Here is a 10,619-nt window from a genome sequence, read left to right as displayed (position 1 = left end):
ACAGTGCAGCGGGCTCTCCTTGAAAACTCTTCAGCTACTAGAAATACTGTTGAAAGTAGATCACTCAACCCCAGATCTTCATAGTTCTACCCAGCCGTAATTAGGCTGTGGCCTGTATTTTCAATGTACCTCTCCTACCTGACCCTCCTTCTGCTTAGCCTCATCCTCTAATGGATGCCATTGTTGATATATGACCCAAGGCTGCTTGATTCTGTTTTCTGTTTTCTTTTTTTTTTTTGAGACGGAGTCTCGCTTCTGTTTTCTTACTTACCACATCCATCTTGACTCTTTTGCCTGACATACCTGCTCCTCTGTGTGTCCTTCACAAATCCCTGCCAGTGCTCACTGCCTTATGAATGACAAACTGAGGTGCTGGACTTATTCCAGTGTCCACATGAATAAATGGCTGGAGATGTAAACTAATTTTCTGTAAAGGAAACTGTACATCTTTACACCTTTGCTACATTTTGAGAAATAAAATGACTATTTTAAACCATAGTCCATGCATTTCAGTGCCATTTTGTGCCACACTTTTGCTTTGTGCAACTGGTAACTTTTAATATACAGTATTTTTTCTAATCATTGGAAGTGCACAACTTAACACTTTATCTTATTCTGTAATCATTTTATTCAGGTATGTTTTATCCGTACAATTATGTGGTAATCTCCTAGTAGAGAGAAATGGTTCCTAGCACACCAATGATATAACAGAAAATCAGGAAATGATGTTTGTTGACTGATTCATTAAAGTGTCTAGTAGGGAGGTTAAAAATCAGTGACATATTACATGTCATTCCTACGTTGAGTTCTTAAGTTTTTTGGTGTCAAATGCATAAGTAGTTTTGGAAGAAATAAAAACTTCAGAGATTTTTTTCCATGCTGGTAAAAACTAAATATAAATATCTACTTTAATATTTTTCCGTATTTTCTCTGGATTTCTTTTTAAATCTCTGAAAGATGTTCCCACTACAGAAGATGGGATATCTAACATTTGTAGTTTATGCATATGCACGTGTAGGGGGAGAGATAGGGAAAGGGGAAGGGGAGGGCTTTCCTTTTTTTCTTTTTACCACATAAGCATATGTTATCCTTCATTCACAGTTCTCAGAGCAGTATAAAACTAGATTAACTCTCCCTTTGGAACTTCAGATATAAGGTAGGTTGTCCATCATTCTTATTGGCCTGCTCATCCTTATTTTTAGTTAGATGGAGAGCTGTATGCTTAGAGCTTTGCTGGTTAGTTTCTTCAGCTTGAAGACTCTTATATTTTAGAACATTTGCATCCATTCCAAAGCTTGAAGAAGCAGTCTCCCACTTGCTGCTGAGAGGTTTTATGTCTTCATTCTTTATGGCCCAGATTTGAGAATGTTTATTCTTCTTGGGGCCTTTGAGAGGTGATAAACTTTCCAATGACCCATGGGGCTTAGACTGAACCCATTCTGAAGAGTTTGCCATAACATCCCCTTGGATTACAAAAGGGTGATTTCTGGGTGCTGTCCAAGATGTGCTGTATTTCTTTATATTTCTGCAAGTAGCTGGATTTAGTCTAGAAAAGAAATGAAATATGTGAACTTTTGTCCATCACGTACCTACTTCGTAGTCCTAGGTATATTGTCATAGTACAAATAATATTTTTTCTTTTTAGTAAGTTCATAACTTCTTAAAAGTTTAAGACTTTTACCATCATAAGTCTTCATCTCTGATCATGATTTTTTTTTAAGCACTACTCCAATCTTGCATTTCTAAATGCCTAGAGGACATGTTCATTTGGATACCTACTCTGACCTCAGCCTTCCTAATATAACAGCCACTCTGGGCCCCAGCTTCTTACCTATATATCTAGTTAAAGTAGATGGTCACTAAAAAGTAAAGTAGTTGTTTGCTCTAAAAATCTATTCTCTTTATTCTATTAGAATGGATTCAGTATATATGCTATGAGATTTTTTTCTATAACCAGTAAAAAAATCAATGTCTGAGAGAGGGAAGTTTTCCTCGAGGGAGCTTTTGTAAACTAATAATTGCAGCCACTTAAAATCACTGTTTTTTCAGTATTCCATTTTTTAACCATAGAATTTCAGCTATATTTTCAATTAACCTTTTAAATTTTGAGGTAACTGTAGACTTACATGCATTTGGGAGAAGTAATACAGAGAGATCCCATGAACTCTTCACCCAATTTCCCCAAAATAGCTTGCAAAACCATAGAACAGTATCACAATCAGGATATTAACATTGATGTAGTCAAGATAGAGAACACTGCCCGCATGTTGTCCTCTTATAGTACCTGCTTCCTTCTTTCCCATCCCCTCCTTAATTCCTGGCAACCATTATTAATCTATTATCAAGTTATATTATTTTGTTATTTTAAGAATGTTACATAAAGGAATCATACCGTATGTAACCTTCTGGGATCAGCCTTTTTTTTTTTTTTTTTTGTAAACGCAAAGTAATTGGAGATTCATCTATGTTGTTTTGTGTATCAGCAGTTCATTCCTTATTATAGTTGCTGAGTCTGTGACATGAATGTACCATAGTTTGTTTAATAATTCATCCATTCAATGACATATAGATTATTTCCAGTTTATGGCTATTACAAATAGTTATACACACAGGATTTTTTGTGAGTTATTTTTTGTGTAAGATGTAAGTTTAAGGTTCATTTTTTTAGCCTATGGATATCCAGTTGTTCCAGCACCATTTGTTGAAAAGGCTCTTTTTTCTCCATTGAATTGCTTTTGAATTCCCTATCAAAATCAGTGGAGCATATTTATGTGGTCTATTTCTTGGTTCTCGCCTCAGTTCCACTGATGTATATATTTATTTCTCCTCTAATACTACTGTCTTGATTACTCTAGCTATATAAAAGTTCTTGAAATCAGATAGACTGATCTCTCCCACTTTATCCTTGTTTGTCAAATTTGTTTCTGCTATTGTAGTGCATCTGCAGATAAATTCTGGAATAATCTTGTCTATATATGAAAAAGATCTTGCTGGGATTTTGATAGGCATTGTGTTAAACTTGCATATTAATCTGGGAAGAACTGACATCTTTATTGAGGCTTTCAATTTATGAACATGCTATATCTTTCCACTCATTTAGATATTTTAAAAATTCTCTTATTCATGTTATATGCTTTTGAGCATACAAACCCTGTACAACTAAGTTTTTTTTTTTCAGATATTTTAAGTGGTATTATATTTGTAATTTTGGTGTTCACATGTTCATTGCTTATATATAGAAGGAGAATTAATTTTGTACATTTATCTTGTATTCTGAGGCCTAGCATAACTTATTAGTTCTAAAGGGTGTGTGTGTGTGTGTGTGTGCGTGCGCGCGCGCGTGTTTTGGTAAATTTATTAGGATTTTCTACATAGAGAATAGCATCTTTCACAAGGAGGGATCATTTTATTTCTTCCTTTCTGATTTGTATGCTTTTTATTTTTTTATTGCCTTATTGCAATGGCTAGAACTTCTAGCACAATGTTCAATAGAGTGGTGTATTAGTCTATTCTCATGCTGCTAATAAAAACATACCCAATACTGAGTAATTTATAAAGGAAAGAGGTTTAATTGACTCACAGTTCCACATGGCTGGGGAGGCCTCACAATCATGGTGGAAGGCAAAGGAGGAGCAAAGTCATGTCTTACATGGTGGCAGGCAAGAGAGCTTATGCAGGGGAACTCCTATTTATAAAACCATCAGATCTCCTGAGACTTGTTCACTACCGTGAGAAGAGTATGGGGAAATTGCCCCCGTGATTCAGTTATCTTCACCTGACCCTGCCCTTGACACGTGGGGATTATTACAATTAAAGGTGAGATCTGGTGGGGACACAGCCAAACTATATCAAGTGGTAAGAATTGACTTTATTAAGTTGAGTAAGTTCCCCTTTATTCCTATGTTTTTCTGACACTTTTTACCATGGATGGGTATTGAATTCTGTCAAATACCAATTTATGTGCCAATTAATAGGATCTTGTGATTTTTCTTCTTAAGCTTGCTAATATGAAGGATTTCATCAATTACTTTTTGGATATTAAACTAACCTTGAATTCCTGAAATAGACTTCACTTGGTCATGGTGTATAATTCTTTTTATTTAGAGCTGAATTCTATTTGCTAATATTTTGTTAGATTTATCTTGTTAAATCTAGATTTATGCAAAATCCTATTCTGTCATTTCCTTTTTTGTTTTGCCCTTGTCTGGTTTTGATATCATGCTAATAATGGCTTCATAAAATGAACTGAAAACTCCTATTTTCTGGAAGAAATTGTATAGAATTGGTACTAATTCTTCCTTAACTTATTGGTAAAATTCTCTTCTAAAATCACCTAGGCCAGGTGATTTCTTTTTTAGGGTTTTAAAACTATGAAATCAATTTCCTTATTAGTTACAGGGGTATTCAAATATTCTATTTCATATTGAATGAGTTGGGGTAGTTCATATTTTATTGAGGAAATAATCAATTTCCTCTAAAAAACACCTGGATACATGTGCAGAACGTGCAGGTTTGTTACATAGGTATATGTGTGCTATGGTGGTTTGTTGCACCTATTGACATGTCCTCTATGTTCCCTCCCCTCACCCCTCACCCCCCAACAGGCTCTGGTGTGTGATGTTCCCCTCTATGTGTCCATGTGTCCTCACTGTTCAACTCCCACTTATGAGTGAAAACATGTGGTGTTTGGTTTTCTGTTCCTGTGTTAAGTTTGCTGAAGATGATGGCTTCTGGCTTCATCCATGTCCCTGGAAAAGACATGATCTCATTCCTTTTTCTTTCTAATTACAAGACGATTTTTAAATTTATTTTTATTTTTAAGATTAAACATCCTCTTCGACAATCCAAAAACACAGTCCTTGCTCACTCAGGACACACACACCTAAAACAGTCAAAAGCGATTCCTCGATTTTCAATGACAAAGTAGGAAAAAAAGAAGATGTTCTCAAGCTGCAGTTCAATTTTTCTGTCCTCTTTTCCAAAAAATTTTACTTTGCTATCAAGTCCACCCACCAATGATAAGGAAAGACAATTTTTCGAAAAGCCAACAAAACCCAGAAAAAGGAACAGGTATCAATTCAAAATTATCACCTAAAACACTGCTGTTGCAAAAAAAGAGCATGAAGCCAAATTTCCACAGCTTGTTAGAGAAGACCTTTAAAAATAATTCAGAAAATTAGGACTGGAACTACAGTGGTACAGACAGGTTATACTGTCACTATATGCATATACAGTGGTAAATGCGGATAATTCAAGAACATTCAGATTGGGAATATATTAAGCTTTCTCCTATTCCAGCAGAGGAAATAAAAACGTGTTGCTGGAATTAATATTAAAATTGTCCTTACAAATAGAAGGTAGAGCAACGGTAAAGAGAGAGAATGTGGAACAAAAGTAGCAAAGACAAGTCATTTTGAATCTAGGCTCTAACACCCAGGAAAGCTGAATAGAACTTAAACTCTTCTAAGCCAGTATCACTAAATTCTAGATTTGGCCTGAAACCAGTGGACCATATACACTACTAATAAATATCAAGTGCCCCACAGCATTTGTGGTATTAAAACATATTTTAAAATTATTATAAATTTCCATTCTGGAAAGCAGGTCAAAATGACACTGGATCATCCAGTCAGTTACAGGGTAAAGGGCTTCCTCCAAAGAGAACTGACTTGGCAGAAATTTAGGTTGGTAGGAATGTGATTAATGTGGAGTAAACAAGATCAGATTCTCAGTATAATTTTCATAAGGCTTCTTCTACCTACCCCGGTTGTAAGGAGTAGTACTGAGGGAGCTCCAACAGAATGTCTTAGAGGGATGCTTCTCAGAGACAAAGGGTCTGTAAGTTTAACTCTTGACCCCTCTTCTTACGTAAAGCTTGGGGAAGGAAATAAATATTTAATTTTTAACTACTCAGAGCTTTGGACACATTATAATATTTAATATTCTGTAGTTTCATTTTCTGAACCCTTGGCTTATAATTTTTCTCAATTTACATTAAAAAATATATGAATGCACCCTCTTCAGTAGTACCACATGAAAATATAAACCTTTTCTTCCATATCTTCTACACAGGAAGAGTGAATGAATAGTACTCTAAATATCCTGCAGAGTTACTTTGTGTACTTGACAAAAGATTAGGGAAAACCAATCCACTTCCATATCTTGAGCAACTAGTTAACTAGTCTTCAATCTCATCTTCCAAAATATCTTCATCAACATCCACAGCATAAAACAGCTGGTTAAAACGTGGTGAAGCAGGATCAGTGAAATGTTTGTAAGGGTTTGCTCTAGAGAGAGAACTCATGCAAATCCAACAGAAGTATTGCATACAGCCAGTACATGTCATCTTGTTATATCCATCTAATTTCTCTATGGGAGTTCCACAACATGGTCAGTTCTTGAAGTTTTTCTCTGGCCATTCCTTACTTTCCATCTTTTCCAGTGCCTTCTGAATCACCCTCTTACCACACCTTTGTTCCAAAAGTCCTTTATTGGCCTCATCTGCTTGCAGGTATTCATTTCGTAAGTCTATTAATTTCTCTGCAGTCACCTTACATGGAGAGACCCCATGGTAGGTCAACCTGCATAAGGTACAGAAGGCAAAATTGCAGCTGGAGCAGATACCCATGGTGCAGCCAGGCTCCTGCATGACAGGTAGCTGGCAGCATGGGTAGGGGCAGTACACCACATCTGCCATCAGGTCCAAGGTGAACTGGAGAAGAAGGCGGTCATAAGAGGCAAATAACTCTGCTTCCACTAGCTCCTCTTTGACCTGACCAGGAGTGGCCACCGAAGGGCACTTTGGTTCTGGGCAGTTGAGGCATTGAACCTGGCCATCTCTGATCTGGGTTTCAAAGTAGTCCTTCAGACAGGCTTTGCAGTACACATGCCTGCACTCCAAGAAGTACATGCATTCACTATCCAGCTTGTTACAGAAACAGATATTGCATAGGAACAAATTACTACTAAAGCATTTTATCTGCTGAGCTTGATCAAAGTCCAACATTTCCCGGATCATATTTAACAATGATTCCACATCCTGCACAGCTGTCTCGTCCACAATTTCCTCTTGGTCTGTATCAGATCCAGAAGTTCCTCCAAAAACTAGGTCTGTGTTGGGAGAGGCTTGAGCTGTCCTTCTCTGCACATTTTTGTGAGAACCAATCTTGAGCTCAAAAGGAGAGACAATATTCAGGTATAGTAGGGTCTCTTCCTTAAGAAATTGCATGCAGGCAAACAGGATCATGCTGCCACGGTGTTCTTCCCATAGAGCAGATAGTGCTCACAAATATCTTGAAATTCTGTAGCAAATCCAAATAGATCCTGGTTTCTCCACCTTGGACAGATTCTGCTTTTCTAAATTCATCTCCATCATAAATACTTGCCGGGGCCAGCAATTCATCCTCCTGAGCTTCTCAGTCTTCTGACGACATTTAATTTTCTGAGGAACAAAACCAAGATGGCCACGAGAGTGAACTCTGGTCGTTCTCACTGCTATGCTGCCACCAGGGTCATGACAGTTTACAAATGCCTTTTTGTTTTTTTGAGAGACAGAGTTTCACTCTGTTGCCCAGGCTGGAGTGCAGTGGCACTATCTCGGCTCACTACAACCTCCGCCTCCTGGGTTCAAGCAATTCTCCTGCCTCAGCCTCCCGAGTAGCTGGGACTACAGGTGCCCACCACCATGCCTGGCTAATTTTTGTATTTTTAGTAGAGACGGGGTTTCACCATATTGGCCAGGCTGGTCTCAAACTCCTGACCTTGTGATCCACCCACCTCGGCCTCCCAAAGTGCTGGGATTACAGGCATGAGCCACCATGCCTGGCAGATGCCATTCCTTTTTATGGCTGCATAGTATTCCATGGTGTATATGTGCCACATTTTCTTTATCCAGTCTGTCATTGATGGGTATTTGGGTTGGTTCCATGTCTTTGCTATTGTAAACAATGCTGCAATAAACATATGTGTGCATGTGTCTTTATAGTAGAATGATTTACATTCCTTTGGGTATATACCCAGTAATGGTATTGCTGGGTCAAATGGTAGTTCTGGTTCTAGATCCTTGAGGAATCACCATACTGTCTTCCACAATGGTTGAACTAATTTACACTCCCACCAGCACAGTAAAAGCATTCCTATTTCTCTACAGCCTCCCCAGCATCTATTGTTTCTTGACTTTTTAGTAATTGCCATTCTGACTGATGTGAGATGGCATGTCATTGTGGTTTTGATTTACATTTCTCTGATGATCAGTGTGATTAGTGGTGTTGAGTTTTTTGTTTTTGTTTTTGCTTTTAGATGGAGATTTGCTCTGTTGCCAGGCTGGAGTGCAGTGGTGTGATCTTGGCTTACTGCAACCTCCGCCTCCCGAGTTCAAGCAATTCCCCTGCCTCAGTCTCCCAAGTAGCTGGGACTACAGGCATGCGCCACCACACCCGGCTAATTTTTTGTATTTTAGTAGAGACGGGGTTTCACCATGTTGGCCAGGATGGTCTCGATATCCTGACCTCGTGATCCACCTGCCCTGGCCTCCCAAAGTGCTGGGATTACAGGTGTGAGCCACTGTGCCCAGTCATTGAGCTTTTTTACATGTTTGTTGGCTGCATAAATGTCTTCTTTTGAGAAGTGTCTTCATATCCTTTGCCCACTTTTTGATGGGGTTGTCTGTTTTTTTCTTGTAAATATGTTTAAGTTCCTTGTAAATTCTGGATATTAGACCTTTGTCAGATGGGTAGACTGCAAAAATTTTCTCCCATTCTGTAGGTTGCCTGTTCACTCTGATGCTAGTTTCTTTTGCTGTGCAGAAGCTCTTTAGTATAATTAGATCCCATTTGTCCATTTTGACTTCTGTTGCAATTGCTTTTGGTGTTTTGTCATGAAGTCTTCACCCATGCCTATGTCCTGAATGGTATTGCCTAGGTTTTCCTCTGGAGTTTTCATCGTTTGGGGTTTTACATTTAAGTCTTTAATCCATCTTCAGTTAATTTTTGTATAAGGTGTAAGGAAGGGGTCCAGTTTCAGTTTTCTGCACATGGCTAGCCAGTTTTACCAGCACCACTTATTGAATAGGGAATCCTTTCCCCATTGCTTGTTTTTGTCAGGTTTGTCAAAGATCAGATAGTTGTAGATGTGTGGTATTATTTCTGAGGTCTCTGTCCTGTTGCATTGGTCTACATGTCTGTTTTGGTTACTGTAGCCTTGTATTATAGTTTGAAGTCAGGTAGCGTGATGCCTCCAGCTTTGTTCTTTCTGCTTAGGATTGTCTTGGCTATTCAGGGTTTTCTTTGATTCCATATGAAATTTAAAGTAGTTTTTTCTAAATCTGTGAAGAATGTCAGTGGTAGTTTGATGGGAAAAGTGTTGAATCTATAAATTACTTTGAGCAGTATTGCCATTTTCATGATACTGATTCTTCCTATCCATGGAATGTTTTTCCACTTGTTTGTGTCCTCTCTTGTTTCCTTGAACAGTGGTCTGTAGTTCTTGAAGAGGTCCTTTATATCCCTTGTTAGCTGTGTTCCTAGGTATTGCTTTGTAGCAATCGTGAATGGGAGTTGATTCATGATTTGGCTCTCTGCTTGTCTATGTTGGTGTAAAGGAATGCTTAGGATTTTTGCACATTGATTCTGTATTCTGAGACTTTGCTGAAGTTGCTTATCAGTTAAGGAGTTTTGGGACTGAGATGATGGGGTTTTCTAAATATAAAATTATGTCATCTGCAAACAGAGACAATTTGACTTCCTCTCTTCCTATTTGAATACCCTTTACTTTTTTTTTCTTGCCTAATTGCCCTGGCCAGAGCTTCCAATTCTATGTTGAATAGGAGTGGTGAGAGAGGGCATCCTTGTCTTGTACTGGTTTTCAAAGGGAATGTTTCCAGCTTTTGTCCATTCAATATGATATTGGCTGTGGGTCTGTCATAAATAGCTCTCATTATTTTGAGATATACTCCATCAATACCTAGTTTATTGAGAGTTTTTAATGTGAAGGGATGTTGAATTTTATCAGAAGCCTTTTCTGCATCTATTGAAATAATTATGTGGTTTTTGTCTTTGGTTCTGTTTATGTGATGGATTACGTTTATTGATTGGCATATGTTGAACCAGCCTTGCATCCCAGGGATGAAGCCAACTTCATCATGGTGGATACCTTTTTTGATGTGCTGCCAAATTCGGTTTGCCAGTATTTTATTGAGGATTTTCGTATTGATGTCCCTCAGGGATATTGGTCTGAAGTTTTCTTTTTTTGTGTGTCATCATCCTGGTCCATCAGGATGATGGTGGCTTCATAAACTGAGTTAGGGAGGAGCCCCTCCTTTTCAATTGTTTGGAATAGTTTGAGAAGGAATGGTACCAGCTCTGCTTTGTACTTCTGGTAGAATTCGGCCGTGAATCTGTCTACTCCTGTGCTTTTTTTGCTTGGTGGGCTATTAATTATTGCCTCAATTTCAGAACTTGCTATTGGTCTATTCAGGGATCCAACTTCTTCTTAGTCTTAGGCGGGTGTATGTGTCCAGGAATTTCTCCATTTCTTCTAGATTTTCTAGTTTATTTGCATCAAGGTGTTGATAGTATTCTCTGATGGTAGTTTGTATTTTTGTGGGATCAGTGGTGATATCC

At 38.1% G+C, this 10,619-nt stretch overlaps 1 protein-coding gene and 1 pseudogene across 9 annotated transcripts in view; both read right to left on the bottom strand.

Moving 5' to 3' along the window:
- Positions 1–604: 604 nt before the first annotated feature.
- The window catches only part of AGBL3 (AGBL carboxypeptidase 3), a 136,596-nt gene continuing 126,581 nt past the window's right edge, over positions 605–10,619 (bottom strand). For all 9 annotated transcript variants that reach the window (XR_013415607.1, XR_013415606.1, XM_015134966.3 and 6 more), the window contains one exon: positions 605–1,546. Coding sequence is in view for 7 of the 9 variants with exons in the window: in XM_015134966.3 (XP_014990452.3) it covers positions 1,126–1,546 (421 nt within the window). In the remaining 2 variants the exon portion in view is untranslated. The remainder of the gene's footprint in view (positions 1,547–10,619) is intronic.
- Positions 6,048–7,358, bottom strand: LOC106997679 (E3 ubiquitin-protein ligase RNF14 pseudogene; annotated as a pseudogene).

This window comes from Macaca mulatta, chromosome 3 (assembly GCF_049350105.2).
Source record: "Macaca mulatta isolate MMU2019108-1 chromosome 3, T2T-MMU8v2.0, whole genome shotgun sequence".
Lineage (NCBI taxonomy): Eukaryota > Metazoa > Chordata > Mammalia > Primates > Cercopithecidae > Macaca > Macaca mulatta.
Note: the sequence above shows the minus strand (reverse complement) of the source record. Positions and strands in the feature narration are given on the sequence as shown.